General features: G+C 52.7%; 3 protein-coding genes across 3 annotated transcripts, besides 7 other annotated features; all 3 read left to right on the top strand.

Moving 5' to 3' along the window:
* Positions 1–442: 442 nt before the first annotated feature.
* On the top strand, positions 443–1,588 carry Tco025E_00392 (uncharacterized protein; the record flags this gene model as incomplete). The annotated part of the gene is made up of 1 exon (XM_029367334.1): positions 443–1,588. One exon carries the CDS (start codon positions 443–445, stop codon positions 1,586–1,588), a length of 1,146 nt encoding a protein of 381 aa, XP_029232599.1.
* Positions 1,589–1,949: 361 nt separating this feature from the next.
* On the top strand, positions 1,950–14,303 carry Tco025E_00391 (putative dynein heavy chain; the record flags this gene model as incomplete). Its single annotated transcript, XM_029367333.1, has 1 exon — positions 1,950–14,303. The coding sequence occupies one exon, from the start codon at positions 1,950–1,952 to the stop codon at positions 14,301–14,303; it is 12,354 nt and encodes a 4,117-aa protein (XP_029232598.1).
* A 72-nt stretch (positions 14,304–14,375) lies between these two features.
* Positions 14,376–14,403: a microsatellite.
* A 260-nt stretch (positions 14,404–14,663) lies between these two features.
* Positions 14,664–14,680: a microsatellite.
* Positions 14,680–14,700: a microsatellite.
* Positions 14,701–14,969: 269 nt separating this feature from the next.
* Positions 14,970–15,014: a microsatellite.
* Positions 15,015–15,044: 30 nt separating this feature from the next.
* Positions 15,045–15,067: a microsatellite.
* Positions 15,068–15,216: 149 nt separating this feature from the next.
* Positions 15,217–17,343, top strand: Tco025E_00390 (aldo/keto reductase; the record flags this gene model as incomplete). The annotated part of the gene is made up of 1 exon (XM_029367332.1): positions 15,217–17,343. The coding sequence occupies one exon, from the start codon at positions 15,217–15,219 to the stop codon at positions 17,341–17,343; it is 2,127 nt and encodes a 708-aa protein (XP_029232597.1).
* Positions 17,344–17,385: 42 nt separating this feature from the next.
* Positions 17,386–17,409: a microsatellite.
* A 3-nt stretch (positions 17,410–17,412) lies between these two features.
* Positions 17,413–17,440: a microsatellite.
* Positions 17,441–17,591: the final 151 nt, after the last annotated feature.

Genomic DNA, 17,591 nt, shown 5'->3' with positions numbered 1-17,591 from the left:
AGACATGTCAGACGCACAATGAACCCAACTCGCACTAAGGGACCGCAACCAACATTAAGAAACCGGAAACGCCCCGCGTATACGGTGCGCACGCGCCGAGCGATACACGGACAGGCCCCACACAGCAGGCGCACTCGCTCCGCCCACCTCGCCGCCGCCGCGCGAACCGCACGCAACCTCCTCCAGAGGGTGAGGCGATCTGCCGCTTCGCTTGGTTGTGGCGGCGCGGCACCCACCCAACCACTTTTACCGTTGCGCTCGTTTTTTTTTTTTGCCACTTTGTCGTTGGGCTCTTCGTTTTTTTTTTGTTTTATTTGTTTTCTTCAATTTTTTTTCCTTCTATTCCTTTTTTTCCCCTTTTTTTTTTTTTTTTTGTATTTCTTCTCTCGTCCTGTCTCCGCCCCGCGCTTTCTCGCCGCTCCCCCACCCCCGGAGGCTCGCCATGGCTGGTGCAGGGGAAAGCTGGTTCCTTGGAAGGCCGAAGCTCGGGATCTTCAAAAACGCCCCAATTCACACCACGAAGCATGTCCCCTTCGTACGCGGAAATGTGCAGGATTTTTTCAAGCGTACAGGAGACCAGCGTGCACACCAAGTGCTTTTCAGCAAGGTAAAGCAATGTCAGCGGTGTAGAAAATCATGCGCTGTGACGCTTTCTGTCTGTAATCGTTGCAGCGCCTCTCTGGACGACGTCCAGGTGACGGAAACGCCCAATCTATTCAGTGCCTTTATGCTTGGCATAGAAGACAGTGGGCATTTTTCTCTCCGAATTTCCATTCGGTATGAAACGGAGTCGTACCTTGTCTTTGATGATCCGCTTGCTCTTTCACCAGCGCATTTCTGCACCATCCCTACGACAGATTTTATACCAGATTGGCGCTATCTCCTTCGGGTTCCAAAGGAGGGACTTGAGATCGTGCAAGCCCTTGTGAGTGCGTCCCACAAGACGTTTAGGGAACAATTTCTTGCAGATCCTGAATGGACCTCATCAATTTTGCTTGACTCGGATCTGGTGGAGGCGAAGCATACTCTTATTGGATTTAATTTCCCACCGTCGCAGAATCAATTGCACCTACAGTACATTGCACCACCATTAATCCCTCACCAATATTTCATGTATTCTCGCGGTCAGCACTTCACTTACAACCGGTTTTTCCCTTTGAGCTATGTGCAAAAATGCCTCAGCGCGCTCACAAAAAAACCTGATCCATTAGGAAAACATGCCTCCCTCCTAGACCTCCCCATTGATGAAATGGTGGACATTTTGGACAGTGAATGTGATATTTCATACAAAAGCGAGCACGCCAAATTCTTTTTGCGTGTAGAGGAGATGCAAAATCGTTTTGCCAATTGGACCAAAGACAAATTTCAGGGGAGGTACATATTGCCCGAAAACGATGACGCCAAGAAAGGAAGTCTATTGTTCAAACCCTTCTCCGGTGATAGTTTTTATGTTGATGAGAACGTTGCATTCGCCGAGGAAAAGGAAAAACTTCAGAACTATGGAAGACCTTACAATGAGGAGGGTAAGCCCAGTGGAGGCTTCTACGCATTTCCAAAAAGCTTGGAGGACATCAAGGTTTGGTCCTAACGCCTACGTGTGAGTACTACATAAAGATAAAAGCGAGGGGAAGGACGCTCTGATGAGTGAGAACGCAATTGCTCTTCTTGTAACCGACGTCTTCTCTTTTCTGTGTGTATGCGTCATGGATGTCTTTTTTTTTTGGTCGTCCCCTTAGGAAAAGTAGGTTTATATATATTAAATTATTCCAATTCTCTTTTTTTTTAGATGTTGTTTTTCTTCTTCTTTTTTGGAGAGGGGGATTCATACGGAGTGGGAAAGCGTGCGACAAGCAGAGCACGCTCTCCCCTTTTTCCATTTTGTTAATCCTGTCCTCGCTGTATTGTTTTCCTCTTTTTGTCTTCTTACCAAGGAATTGCCATCGCCAAAGATGCTCACAACGAAGAAATCCGGTCCAAACTTTCTGGATTCCTTGCAGCAAATTGCGAATAAGAATGATGGTCCTCTCCAAAGTCATCTTGAAGCCAAGGTGCAGTTGGAGCTTGGCCGCGCAACCAGCCCTCAGCAGCTCTATAGGTTTCAGAAGCCTGAGAACTTTACCTATGAACTACGACACACACATTTACCCGCATCGAAGAGGATAAGAAGGAAGGCTGATGAAACAATGCAGCCTCACCTACGCGAATTTGCTGCTTCTGTGGAGAGTCGTAATGCGGGTTCCGTAGCGACAGCATTGTCACTGTGGGATTCTCAATTGGAAGAGAAAGACAGTGACATTCTGCGAATGATTCAGAAAGCCATTCGACCACCCGCAAAAAAATCTATTACTCAGGTGGCCCCAAATGATGAAAGCACCATTCGTGGGCTGCAAACGGATGAAGACTGTATTGCTTTCTTTGCCGCCCATGGTTCAGGTAGTCAGGTGAAATACGTCTACTTGGAACGTGCGCCTCAAGTACTAGATTTTAGGCCATATGACCTCTCTGTCTGTACTGCAAAACGTGGAGTGGAAGAGAGGGAGCATTATATCATGAGTGCAACGGGAGTTGTTCACGTTCGACCAGGACAACCTTCTGAAGTTGTCAGTTTGGCAGAATGGATGAGAGAGTCGTCCTTGTTTGATGTTATTCGTAGAATCCATTTCTTCAAGACATACCTGGTATATAAGGCTTTTCTTCGGTGGCACAAAAATTCCAGGGCGAAACAGTTTTTAAGGACTCGGAAATCACTTTCGCTGGAATTTTTGCTATCAAAGGCTACCTTCAGTACTCCTGTTGTGGATATTTTGAAGAGCTCTTATGAGCTTACTACACACTCACCCATTCTATACGAAGCACAGGGCAAACATGACTACTTTATTGATGATTTCAGAGCGCAACAGTCAAAGCAGCGACAAAAAAGTATTGCAGTTTTGGGTACCTGTATTGATCACATTGAATCAACTGTCACAAAACTGATTGAAACTATGAAGCGTAAGGCGGATGTCCCTGACCTTAATACGAGAGAAGCGTTAGAACAGTATCTGCTTGCTAATGCGTTGGTGTCAGGGAACAAGTCGCTCCGTTCTCAAAGAAAAATGAAGTCCATGCATGATGCTCGAGAGGAGCAATTTCAAAGAATGCGTGAGCTAAAGCGGAGTATGGTGGAATACTCTCAAATAGATGAATTTGTTCGTCTGGTGGATTGTATTATATCTGAAACGGTCTTTCGGACTACTCTCTCATCTGTACAGACACTATTTAACACTCTTCGAAACCAAGATAATCAGGAAATACGATCCATTGGATTCCAGGTTTTGTTGCAGTCTACACAAACTCAATTGTTGTTTAACCCAACCGAGAAAGCTATTCGAGCCGTTTGTTTGGAAGTTATTGCAGGATGCATTGAAGTTGCAAATTCAACGGCGCGTTTGTGTAACCAAAAACATTTGAAGGCTTACTTTTCAAAAATACCTCGGGTATGGAACATGGCTCAATTGCTTGCATCCGACGCCCGTATGCTTTTCCTTCAAGAGAGTACCCTGCAATTGGTGGGTCACGACTATGCGCAAGCAAACACCAAAATGCAAACCTATGCTATTACACTACCCCATATTCATTTTCTGGAGCGAGAATGGAGCGATATCCTGGATGAATGGGAGAGAGAAACTGGAGAAAAGCCTCTCTCCTCTGTAAGCTTGGCTAAATTGTATCTCAAACTACAAGAAGCCCATGATGCACTACGTGTATTGATGGCATCCTTTGTGGGTCATATGCTGTGGATCAATGCTGCCAAATTAAAGACTGAAATTGAGCCACGTATGCGGGTTATTCGTGAAGGTATTGATGCAACACTCCGTGCTATTACAAGGGATGCCATTGCAGCGCTACATGTTTACTTTAAGCAGAAAAGCCAATTACTTAGCGAGCGTCCTGCTCAGCTGCAAGACTTTGCTGAATATGTGGCAAATTACAAGGCCATTGTAAATGAGTCAGCTGATACAGAGGTCAAACTTGCCCAGGCGGATGCTCTTTGTGAACTAATGGACCGGCAACAGGTTGAGTTTCTGGATGATGAGGATAAGCAGCTTAAGGAAAGAACTCTGGGAAGCAACAGCAGCACATCCATGTCTCTTCGGATCGTCTTTGATGATGCAAGACTTCAAGCGGAGGCATTTATTGAGGAGAATTTGCCTATGCACACTCAGACTCTGGAAGAGACTGTGGCTAGTGTGGAAGATGAATGCATTGGTATAAAGCAGATTATATCTGGTGATGAGTTTGTTGTGTTGACTGACAACATTGAACCTATTATACAGTACTTGGATGATATCAAGGTCAAGCTTGCCGAAATCGAAGAAAGCGAAAGACAACTCACCCGTTATGCCAAGTTATTCGATGCTTCTGCTATTGACTGGTCGTCTCTTTACGAGATGGCTAACTTGCTTGCTGTGCGCTATGAAACTTGGACACTGTTTGACAAGTTTCTTCGCAGCAGAGAGCAATGGTTTATGTGCTCCTTAAAAGAGCTTGACACGCGTGCCATGGAGGACCAGGTCAATGCGATGGTTCGACAGTCCGTTGCCCTTAGCCGACAGATCCAAGAGAAGGAATACGAAGACGAGGTTACACCACATCTCCTCTTAGAGCTTCAGGCACTTCGTGGCAGCATGCAAGTTATTCATGACTGTGGAAACAAACACATGACACCTGCACACTGGAATATTGTATTGAAGGCAGCCACCGGTGCTGACAATCGCTATCATGAGGGACTTAACTTGCAAACCCTTCAAGAGTACAACATTATGGACCACAAAGATATCCTTGCAGAGCAGTCTGGGTTTGCCACAGGTGAGTGGAGGATTGTTAACGATCTTGATAAAATCAAGGCCGCGTGGGATGTTCTTCCTTTTGAGACCATACCATACAAGAATCGTGAAGGCGTTTTTATTTTAGCTCAGTTGGAAGATGTCATTCAACAGCTTGATGATCATCAACTTGAGCTTCAAACGATTATGGCGTCTCGTTTTGTGGCACCAGTTCGGGAGCGTGTGGAGGAGTGGATTCGGAATCTGCGGCTTGTGGGCGATGTCATTGAGGAGTGGGTCACTCTACAAAAAAATTGGATGTATTTGGAGTTTATATTTTCCTCTGATGATATCAAGGCGCAACTTCCTGAGGAGAGTGCCCAGTTTACTTCAGTAGATGACCTCTTTCAGACGCTAACGATGCGGGCAAACACGACCAAGAATGTATATCAGATTTGCACAGATGATGGTGTGCTGGAGCAACTAAAAGAGAGCAATTTGGCCATCGATCACATCCAGAAGAAACTAGAGGACTACTTGGAGACGAAGCGGGTTGCATTTCCACGCTTTTACTTCCTTTCAAATGATGAGTTGCTTTCTATTCTGTCAGATGTGCGTAACCCAAAGGCCGTACAGCCTCACCTATCCAAGTGTTTTGACTCAATTGCAGCCCTTGCTTTTCATGGTGACGAATGTGCGGAAATCGTGGGAATGTTGTCTGGGGAAAGCGAGGAAGTGAAATTTGAGAAGACTGTCTATCCAGTGGGTAACGTGGAGCAGTGGTTGTGTCAGATTGAGGCGATGATGAAGAGCTCATTGTTGATGCATATGCGTAAGACAGTTGAAGCGTATCCGCAACGCGTGCGTGAGGAGTGGTTTTTTGAACATCCTGCTCAATGTATTCAAGCTGCCGATATGGTCGTATGGACTGGGGAAGTTGAACAGGCCATAAATTTGGCCTCTTTAGAGGCATATCATGCATCGTACCAGCAACAAATTCTGCGCACGGTTGATCTTGTGAAAAAATCATTAACGAAGCTTCAACGGACACTTGTTTGCACGCTTATTGTATTAAACGTCCATAGTCGCGATATTGTGCAAACGCTACATGAGTCCAATGTGACATCCGTTGCTGATTTTGCGTGGGCTCAGCAACTTCGTTACTATTGGGAAGCTACTGAAGCAGGAAACTCAGAGATGAGTGTTGGAATTCGCCACTGTGGAGCACATCTTTGGTATGGTTACGAGTATTTGGGTAATCAGCCGCGTCTCGTAATTACTCCCTTAACAGATCGTGCCTTCTTGACATGTACGAGTGCCTTAGCAATGAATCTTGGTGCCGCTCCGCAGGGACCTGCTGGTACTGGAAAGACAGAGTCCGTCAAGGATTTAGGCAAGGCGCTTGCCAGACAAGTAGTTGTGTTTAACTGTTCTGACGGTATAAATTACAAAACCATGTCTCGCATGTTTGCTGGTCTTGCCCAAGCAGGCGCATGGGCGTGCTTTGATGAATTCAACCGTATTGAGTTAGAGGTGCTTTCTGTGGTGGCACAGCAGATGCTTGACATCACCACTGCTCTCGCACAAAACCTAAAGCATATGTACTTTGATGGACATCCAATTAAGCTGAGTAAAAATTTCGGTGTCTTTATTACTATGAATCCTGGTTATGCCGGCCGTACTGAATTACCAGATAACCTAAAGGCGCTGTTCCGTCCGATTTGTATGATGATTCCAGATTATGCCCTTATTGCCGAAATCATGTTTTACTCGGAAGGCTTTGCCGATGCAAGAACCTTGGCGAGAAAGATGGTGCAGCTTTATAAGCTGAGCTCGGAGCAATTGTCCAAGCAAGATCACTACGATTTTGGTATGCGTGCGGTGAAGTCAATTCTTGTCTTGGCAGGCGGACTAAAGCGGCAGCATCCTACGGAGAATGAAGATATGTTGTTGATCCGGGCCATGCGTGATGCCAATGTGCCCAAGTTCCTCCGCGAAGACACCGTTCTTTTCATGGCCCTCATCAAGGATCTCTTTCCCACCATCAAGATTGAGGAGTCTCAATATGATTTGCTGCTGCACTATGTGAAGCAGGAAATGGAAAAAGAGGGCCTGCAGGTAGTAGAGGGCTTGGTGACAAAGGCGCTGCAGCTATACGACACACTTGTCGTTCGTCACGGTGTGATGCTTGTGGGGCAAACGTACAGTGGAAAAACGACGATTCTGCGCACTCTTCAAGGCGCTTTAACCCAGATGAAGCTGGACGGTCACGACCCTGAAGCTGCAACGCCTCTAGTTAATCCAGTGCATATTCATCTTCTCAATCCCAAGTCCGTCACGATGGGCGAGTTGTACGGGCAGGTCAATGAAATTACGCGTGAGTGGACGGACGGCATCATTAGCAACATCGCCCGCGGCATTACACGGGAAGCCCAACACTCCGCTGATCGCCAGTGGATTGTGTTTGATGGCCCTGTCGACGCCCTCTGGATTGAGAACATGAACACGGTGCTGGATGACAACAAGCTCCTCTGCTTGTTTAATGGTGAGCGTATTAAGCTCCCCTCTACGGCGACGTTTATGTTTGAGGTGCAGGATTTGGCCGTTGCCTCCCCCGCCACCGTCTCGCGTTGTGGTATGGTCTTTTCGGAGCCCTACTACGTCGATGGGGGGCGTGGCTGGATCCCAATTGTCAAGAGCCTCATCGCACAAAAGGCCGCATTGTTCCCAAAGTTTCGCGCCGAGCGCGTGACGGAGCTGCTGAACCAACTACTTCCCATGACGCTTGACTTCATACGAAAAGAATGCCGTGAGTGGATTGTGTCTGTGGATGCCCAATTGGCAGTGTCGTGCGTAGAACTACTCGCGTCCTTTATACGCACACTTGACGATGAGAGTCTCCTACCCAATGTCCTGCGCTCTCCCGCAGCCCAGGAGAAGCCTGACGTGGACGAGGATATCGTACTGCAGCCGGAAAAACGACGTGCATCCCACGCCGCACCGCTAGTCCGTGAGCCGGATGAATTTCGCCCGCCCACCATCACAGATGAGACGGTGGAGACAAACGAGGATACCCTGTGCGACATGTATTTTATGATGTCGTTTGTGTGGTCGGTCGGTGGCAACCTCTCCGATGATTCCCGGGAACTTTTTAACCGCTTTGTGAAGGAGCGGTTTGTGGAACTGTTGCCTGGCAAGATTTCCATGGATGATCAACTCAGCGTCTACGACTACGTGGTGCACAAGCCCTCGATGCAGTTTGTCACATGGCGCCATTTAGTTCCTAGCTTCTTTTTCAGCGCCGATCTGCCCTACTTTGAGCTTATCGTTCCCACGGCGGAGACGGTGAGCGTGACCACGTTGCTGGGCGTGCTCGCGGCGAGCTCGCGCCACGTGTTACTGAATGGTGTCACCGGCACGGGTAAATCCCTGGCTATGCTGAACTTTGTCTCCACCGTGCTCCACGGCGATGATCCCTCTAGTCACTGGGAGTACTTTACGACTGTCCTGAGTGCGCAGAGTCGTGCCCGCGACATTGAAGACCGGCTGGAGGGGAAGTTGTACAAGGTGCGTAGCAACGCCCTTGGGCCATCGCCTGGAAAGCGTGTGGTGTTTGTGATTGATGACCTGAACATGCCAGCGCTTGAAAAGTATGGTGCCTCGCCTCCGCTGGAGTTGTTGCGGCAGCTCATCACACAGGGCGGTTTCTACGACAAGCGCAAGTCCCCTGCCACGTTTAAGGAACTTCACGATATCGTTTACCTTGCCGCCTGCGGTGTGCCTGGGGGCGGCAGAAACGAGATGACAAAGCGGTTGGTGTCACGATTTCACCTGCTGTGTCAGCCGGTGTTTAGTGACCACTCCATCCGTCGTATCTTTGGCTGTATCTTGCACGGTTTTCTCTCCGAGTGGGAGGAGGCGGGCGTGAGAAACTTGTCCCGGGATTTGGTGGAGGCCATCAAGCAATGCTACGATCGCATCAGCCGCGAGAAGCTTCCGACGCCGAAGCGGTCACACTACACCTTCAACTTGCGTGACTTCAGCAAGGTGGTGCAGGGAATTATGCAGGTCTCACCGCACAGCGCCCCCACTCGCGAGACTGTGCTTCGCGCCCTCGTCCACGAGGTCAGCCGCGTCTTTCACGACCGCCTCATCGATGACACAGACCGGCAGTGGTGGTGGGGCGCGTTGGGTGAGGTGATGCATGGCGTGTTTCAAATGCCGTGGGACCCGGAGCTGGAGAACGTGCTCTTTGGCGACTACATGCGGCGCGATCGCTCCATGTACGAGGAGGTCGTCCCCGGGGACGCGCTGCATGAGACACTCACCGAATACCAGAAGAATTACGCGATTGACTGCAACAAAAATGTGGAGCTGGTGTTCTTTAAGGACGCAATCCATCACATTTCACGCATGTGCCGCATCTTTAGACAGCCTCGCGGGCACGCTCTCCTCGTGGGAATGGGTGGGACAGGGCGGCAGTCGCTGTGTAAGCTGGCCGCTTTTATTTGCGACCTGCCGGTGTACGGAGTGTCCATCACACGCAACTTTTCCATGACAGAGTTTCGCGACCGCATGAAGGAAATCCTGCTGGCAAGCGGTTGCAAGAATCAGCCTGTGATGTTCTTCCTCTCGGACGCACAAATTGTCTGGGAGGAGATGCTGGAGGACGTCAATAACCTCCTCAACACCGGTGAGGTGCCAGGACTAATGCAAAACGAGGATGTGGACCAAATCGTGGAGGCTGTTCGACCACTTGCCACCGCCGCTGGTAAAAAAGAGACGCGCAACGTCATCTTCTCCTACTTTGTTTCGCTCTGTCGTGACAACGTGCATGTGGTCCTGGCCATGTCACCGGTTGGTGAGCCCTTCCGTCGTCGTCTGCGAATGTTTCCCTCGCTCGTTAATTGCTGCACAATCGACTGGTTTGACCAGTGGCCTGCGGATGCCTTAAGCTCCGTTGCCTCACGCATCTTTGCATCACTGGCGCTGGAGGACGATGTAAAGGAGCGTCTGATCCAGCTCTGCGTCGCCATCCACGTGGACGTGCAGAAGCGCTCCGACGAATTCTTTGAGGAGCTGCGTCGTCACAACTACACCACGCCTAGCTCGTACCTGGAGCTGCTTACGTGTTATCAACGCTTACTGGGTGAGCAGAGTGAACAGATCACGAGCCAGGCGAAACGCTACCAGGGTGGGCTTGACAAGCTGCAGAGCACCCAGGTGCTTGTGGATGAGATGAAGGAGCAGCTGGTTCTCATGCAACCCAGGCTGCTGCAGGCGGCGAAGGACACGGAGGAGATTATGGAAAAGGTGAAGCAGGAGCAAGGGGTTGCCCAGGTGGTGCGGGAGGAATGCGCAAAGGAGGAAAAGGTGGCGATAGGCATCCGTCGTGAGGCGGATGGGATTCGTGCGGAGTGTCAGGCGGAGCTTGACAAGGCGCTGCCTATTCTGAAGGCCGCAGAGGACGCCCTTGCCGAGCTGCGACCGGAAGACATCCGCGAGGTGAAGAGCTTTCAAAAACCGGCAGCTCGTGTCGTACTTGTGCTTGAGGCGGTGCTGATCTTGCTGGGGGAGCGGGACCTTAGCTGGGAGCGTGCGAAGCTTGTCATGAGTCGCATGGATTTCATCAAGGACCTGCAAAACTACAAACGGGATGAGTTGACCGAGCGCATCGTGCGGGCGATACAGAAGTACATCAACAACCCTGACTTTCAGCCAGAGGAGGTGGAGAAGAGCTCCAAGGCCTGCAAGTCCCTCTCCATGTGGGTGCTAGCCATCAACAACTACTACGAGGTGGTGAAGGTGGTGGCGCCGAAGCGAGCACGGCTTGCGGAGGCTGAGGCAAAGCTTAGCGTCGCCAACAAGGCCTTGCATGAGGCGCAGGAGCGGTTGAGGGGCATTGAAAATGAAATCAGTGATCTCAAACGCACCATGCAGGAGAACATTGAAAAGAAGGAGCAGCTTGAGAAGGATATTGATCTCACCATGGTGCGCCTCGAGCGTGCGGAGCAACTCATGAGTGGGCTCTCGCGGGAGCAGGATCGTTGGTCGAGTACCATTGAATTTTTACTGGACGAGTTAAAAGGTTTACCTGGCAAGGTGGCTCTGGCCGCTGGGTTTGTTGCTTATCTTGGCCCCTTCACCGCCCCCTACCGCACACGCATGCTGGAGAACTGGCTGGAGCAGTGCAAGAAGCTGGAGGTGCCGATCAGTAGCACTACCTTTGACCTCACCAGCATGGTCACCCCGTTGCAGGTGCAGCACTGGACCAACAAGGGACTTCCGCAGGACCCGGTAAGTATTCAGAATGGCGTCATCACGCACAAGTCGAAGCGTTGGTGTCTGTGCATTGACCCGCAGGGACAGGCGGCCCACTGGGTTCGGGCGATGGAGCGTGACAACAACCTGCGCGTCATTAAACTCACGGACCCAACGTATATGCGAGTGCTAGAAAATGCGATTCGTGTGGGGCTTCCTGTGTTGCTGGAGAATGTTGAGGAAACCGTGGACGCCGCCCTCGATCCTGTTCTCCTCTGCCAAACCTACCGCTCACAGGGGCGACTTCTGCTCAAGTTGGGCGATACGGAAATTGACTACGACCCGGCGTTTCGGCTGTACATGACAAGCAAGCTGTCAAACCCGCACTACCTTCCCGAGCTTCAGATTAAGGTGACGGTGATTAACTTCACTGTCACGCAGGGCGGGCTGGAGAATCAACTGCTGGCCGATGTGGTGCGCTACGAGTACGCCGAACTCGAGACACGAGCCACCAAAACAGTAATGAGCATTGCCAATGGCAAGAACCAGCTCAAGGAGATTGAAGATCGCATCTTGAACTTGCTCACCTCCTCTACAGGCAACATTCTTGACAATGAGCCTCTCGTGACCACGTTGAGGGAGGCGAAGGAGACCAGTGAGGCGGTGACGACCTCCCTTGAGGTGTCGGAAAAGACGCAGAAGGACATTGAAGTGGCGCGTAACCGCTACCGCCCCGTCGCCACACGTGGTGCCATCATCTACACCGTCATTTCACAACTTGCGGGGCTGGATCACATGTACCAAATCTCCCTTGACTTTTTTAAGCATCTCTTTGTCCAGTCGCTGCAGCGCACGGAGAAGGCCGATGAGGTGGAGAAACGTGTGGCCCTACTCTTGCCTGCCATGACGTTCAACTTTTATAGTACCGTTTGTCGTGGTCTGTTTGAGAAGGACAAACTGCTTTTTGTGGTGATGATGTTTGTGCACATCTTCCGGCATGAGGGGGTGGTGCGGGACGAGGAGTGGGAGTTCCTCCTGAAGGGCAGCGAGGGCCGGTTGCTCGTGGACGCCGAGACGGATATTTGGCCGGTGTGGATGAATGAGGGGGCGTGGAATGAGTTAACCGCGCTCTCGCAGGCGCTCCCGGATGAGTTTGGCGAGATTAAGGACACCATCTACGACAACGAGGCGGAGTGGTCCAGCTGGTTTGCGAGCGACAAGGCGTATGAGTGGTTCCCCGACTCCATCGCCTCCCTCACCCCGTTTCAGAAGCTGCTGGTGCTGAGGGTGTGCCGCGAGGACCTGACAAGCCACGGCCTCTCCGTCGTCTGCGCGCACTACCTTGGCAAGGCCTTCACGGAGAGCCCCGCCTTCGATCTCGAGGGCTGCTTCGCCGACAGCAGCCCGACGGCGCCGATTATCTTTGTGCTCACGCCCGGCAGCGATCCCACCGTGCTATTCACTGAATTTGCGGATCGCAAGGGGTTTGGCGACAGAAAACTGACACTCTCGCTGGGTCAGGACCAGGGACCGAAGGCGGAGGCGATGATTCAACAAGCCTCCTCTGAAGGCAAGTGGGTGTACTTGCAAAACTGTCACGTGTACGACTCCTGGATGCCGTCGCTGGAGCGCTGCCTGGAGGAGTTGCAGGCCTCCGCCAACGTTCACAGCGAGTTCCGACTGTGGCTCACGACGATGCCGACGCGCAGCTTTCCCGTCTTGCTCCTGCAGTCCGGTGTGAAGCTGGTGAAGGAGCCACCAAAGGGACTGAAGGCAAACATTCGTGACAGCTTCTCCATCGAGGTGACGCCGGCCTTGTGGGACAGTCGCCCAGCGAACCCGGCCCCGTGGCGCCGGCTGTTGTGCTCACTCACCTACTTCCACGCCGTGATACAAGAGCGGCGCAAGTTTGGCCCGCTTGGCTGGAATATCCCATATGAGTGGAATCAGTCGGATTTCTCTGCGGCGCTGCATTCACTCTCCGAGTACATCCCTCAAGATGCGGAGGCGCAGGTGCCGTGGAGTGCGCTACGGTACATGGTTGGCATTATTAACTACGGTGGCCGCGTCACAGACTTTCTTGACACGCGCTCGCTTGTGAATCTCCTGCAGGCCTACTTCAGCGAGGAGGTGGTGACGCCGGGGCAATTCAACATCACAGCAGACGGCGTCTACTGCATCCCAGCCGAGTTGGAGTCGCTCGACGGGATGAAGGAGTACCTCGGCAACCTGCCACCCTTTGAAAGTCCGGAGCTCTTTGGGCTGCACGCCAACGCTGACATTAGCTGCAACCGGGCCACGGTTCGCAGTCAGCTGGCCTCCATGCTTTCCGTGCAGCCGCGCAGCAAGGGAGCCCTGGGACGGAGCCCTGAAGAAAAGATTCTCGAAATGGTGGCCGAGTTTGAGCGTCTGCTGCCCCCGCTGATCGACAAGACGCGGGCGAGCCCTGAGACGTACCAAATCACAGAGGATGGCACGATGATCTCGCTGGGCACCGTGGTGAGTCAGGAGATTGACGTCTTTAACGCCATTGTCAAGAAGCTAAGGCGGACCCTACTGCAGCTGAAGCGTGGCATAAAAGGCGAGGTTGTCATGTCGTGGGATCTGGAAGCCATGTTTGATGCCTGTCTCCTTGGTCAGGTGCCGCAGGTGTGGCACGAGGGCGGCTACCTCTCCCGCAAGCCGTTGGCCTCGTGGTTTCAAGACACCCTGCAGCGTGTGGAGTTCTTCCGGGACTGGAACGACAACGGGATACCGCTAAGTTTTTGGCTCTCCGGCTTCTTCTTCCCGCAGGGCTTTCTCACGGGTGTGCTGCAGGCCCACAGCCGCGAGCACAAGATTCCCATCGACGACATCCGCTTCCGCACCGATGTGACGCGGTACGAGTTGGTGGACGACGTCGTGACGACCCCAACCTCCGGGGTGCTGATTCACGGCCTCTTCCTGGAGGGCGCCCGCTTCAACATCGCCGGGTTCATGCTCGACGAGAGTCGACCGCGCGAGTTGTACACCTCCATGCCGGTGATCCACCTTGATCCGGTGCGGCTGAAGGAGCACGTCGCGACAGAGTCGACCTTCGAGTGCCCGGTGTACAAGACGTGCGCCCGAGCCGGGGCGCTGTCGACGACGGGGCTCTCAACAAACTTTGTCGTGCTGCTCGACCTCAACGTGGGGTCGGCGACACCGGAGCACTGGGTGAGGCGCGGCGTGGCGCTCTTGTGCATGCTGGACGATTGATGACCGCAGACTCCGCGCGGGGGCCGACGAGCACGCCCAACAAGGCACAGCTAGAGGGAAAACGGGAGGCGCAAGGAATAAAGGAAGGAAGGAAGGGAAGTGGTGGGGCAGCACGTCTTCTTTTTTTTTTTACGATGTTTATTGCCCGCCACTGCATAACTCATGCGGTGCAACAGCCGCAACGCGCTTGTTCATGTACAATAACTTATGCGTCGGTCGGAAAAGATACCTACAAATATGCATATAACCTGCACTCGCTCTTCTTCTTCGCCCATTCACATGTAGAGTTGAATATGTATATTATGTTTTTCGTAAGTGTGAATGTGTAAGGCAGCGAGTATAGATTAATGTGTATATAGGTCTCTCTCTCTCTCTCTGTGTGTGTGTGTGTGTGTGTTTTGGACTTTTCATCCGGCTGCCCTTCTCTGGACGCTTCCGCCGGCATGCAAACAGTATTTATCCCTTTTTTGTTTAGACTGACATGTGTGTGCGAGGGCGCGCGGGACTTTTCCCCTGGCGAGGAAACAAGACGGAGCCTGGGTGAGTTAGACACCCCACGCGTCACGCGGGTCCCTCACTTCTCTTCAGTCCTTTACATTTCGTGGGGCGGCACTGTGTCGCACCCGCTCGTACTTTTTACAGGCACGGGCTGCACCGTCGCGTTGCGTTGTTGTTGTTTTTTTGTGTGTTGTTGTTGTCTTGTTGCTATTGGTCTCTCCCTTACTTGTCCTTCTCTCTCTTTGTGTGTGTGTGTGTGTGTGTGTTCCCGCATCACACACCACTTCAAGCCTTAATTCCCGAAGAGAGCCATACGGTGGCGCCACGGCCCGGAAAAGACGAGGGCGCGGGTTCGCAAGGCATTTTGCTGTTGGGTTTTAGAAACTTTTGCGTGCTTGCTGCAGGGTCGGCAACGATGCTGACGCTCCGGAGCCGCATGTTAGGCGTCTGTCAGCGCGGACCCGCGCTGGCGTCGCTCCACCTCCACGCACGGCACGTGTCGCAGCGTGGGAATGTGGGCGAGGCACGGCGGAGCCCGCCGACAGACGCCGTGAGGAACGCAGACGCGGCGAGTGCCCCCTCCCGCACCTCTGAGACGGCGGGCATCAATGGGCTTTACGGCAATCGGGCGCAGAACGCCATTCGCGGCATGCTGGGGCCACAGGGCCAGGCGGATGCACGTGAGTCCAGAGCCGTCCCCATCTTGGGCAGAGCCACCGTGGGTGGGACGAAGTACACGTGCGACCGATCCACGGTCTTTGAAAACTGGCGACACGTTTGCCCGGCGCCGGTGGGGTGGCACCTGTCGAAGCTGGGGAGTGCCACCTGCAAGATGCCAAACGACATCAATGAAGCCGTTGAGTCCCTGCAGCTTCAAATCATTAAGGGGTGCAACGTCTTCGAGCTCGATGGAAGCATGTCGGACGTGCACCAGAGTGTTGCCCGCGCCTTTTATGAGGCGCTGCAGGCCTTTGAGTTGGAGCGGGACGGGTTTGTCGTGGTCTTCCGCTGCGGCATCATTAAGCAGCAGCCGTTTCAGGAGGAGGTGACGCAGGTGGAGACCTCCAATTCGGCGGTGGTGCGTAACCGCATCGTCCCCATTTTTGAGCGCTACAAGGCTGCCTCGCTTCCATCGATGCAGCTCAAGTCGGGTTTTCGCATCAGCGACTTAAGCGAGGATCAGTTGGCACGCCTGAACCTCCGCCGCGTGTCGAAAACGTCTGCGGCGGGACTCTCACCGGATTGGCTCGAGGCCTTTTTTACGAATGTCGCGTACAACACAAAGTTGGAGTGCATCGATGTCCTGTTGCTGGACGGGTTTCACACGCTCTTTGACGGCCGCCCGGAGGCGCACGTCGACGAGGACATTCTACAACTCTTTGCGTACCTGGAGAAGCAGGTGGGGCTCGGCGTGCTGCAGTACTACGGCATCTCCTCCCCCTACCTCGCGCCGCACGTTCACCGCGACTACCCGCCCCTCCCACCGGACGCGATGGTGCCGGACCACATCCGCCACCGACGACCGCTGCCGCCGGTGATTAACTTGTACCGCATCCTGCAGCTTGCCCGGCGCGCGGGTGGGGAAAGCCACCACCTCCGCTTCGTGCAGTACCCCTTCAACCTGACCTTTTCACAGGCACTTAATAAGCCGCTGCCGTACGATGGCAACCACACTCTCTACTCACTCACACGGGCGCTGGGGCTCACGGCGCTGGGGTACAGCCCGTTAGAGGCGACCGACCTGATGGAGCTCCCGCAACGCTACCACAATTTCCCCATGGAGGCTGACCTGAAGTCGCTGCGCATGAACTTTTTTACGGTCTGCGAGCGTTGCGTTTTGAAGGAGATGGAGGTGAAGGAGTCGATTGAGAAGGGTCCCGCGACGCTGCCTCCGCTGGAGCACCTGTTTGTCGCCAGCGTGTACCTGGCGGCGCAGCGGCAGTTCACCAACTTGTTCTTCTTCACTAGCTGGGCGACGTACTACATGATCCCCCGCTTCCGGCGGGCCCTAATGCGTTTCAAGGAGGCCTCCTCCGCCGACCTGAAGGAGTGGTGCAAGCAGTACGAGCAGCTGGTGAACGACATGCTTCGGCTGCGAAAACGCATGTTTGAGCACAAGTTTGGCAAGTACGCGCTGGAAAAGAACAACGCGATTGACCGCGTCAGCCCAACGTTGGCGCGGTGCCCCATGTTAAATCAGAAGGCGCTAAATTTTGCCTCCTACGGCTGCGACACCGTTCTGGCAGGATTTCACGTCGCCCGCTACTTTCACGAGGCGACGGAGTTAAATCCCGCCAAAAACGGCGAACTCACTGTGCCGGAGGACGAAATCATGGCCCTCTGCGACTCACCCGAGGTGTCGTTTGCCAACTGCTCCCCGCCGGACCCATACATGCTGGAGCCCATCCTTACAGAGGGGAAGCTGTCCAAGCAGAAGAGCAAGTCGCTGGAGTACATGGTGAAGATCGACCCACACAACCCGAAGTTTCCAGACATCCCTGAGGAAGTGGAGGAGGGGGACACAGTGAAACAAAATACATGAGCAAGGACGTGGCTACTTGCTCGTGTGTTTACTTCACTGATTTCTTCACTCTCTCTCTCTCTCTCTGCATGTGTGTGCGTGTGTGTGCGTGTGTGTGCCCACAGTACACGGAAAAGATATGAAGAAAATGTTGTTGTTGTTTTTTTTTGCGAGTTTGGTGTTGCGTGTATTTTATTTTTCCCCCTATTATTATTATTTTTTTTTTTCTTGAGCGGGGAGAGGCAATGTTAACTGTAGCGAGAGCAGTA

Source organism: Trypanosoma conorhini (assembly GCF_003719485.1).
Source record: "Trypanosoma conorhini strain 025E chromosome Unknown Tco_14.4_contig_00008, whole genome shotgun sequence".
In the NCBI taxonomy this organism is placed as follows: domain Eukaryota; phylum Euglenozoa; class Kinetoplastea; order Trypanosomatida; family Trypanosomatidae; genus Trypanosoma; species Trypanosoma conorhini.
The sequence above is the reverse complement of the archived record's forward strand: the minus strand, read 5'-3'. Positions and strand labels throughout refer to the sequence as shown.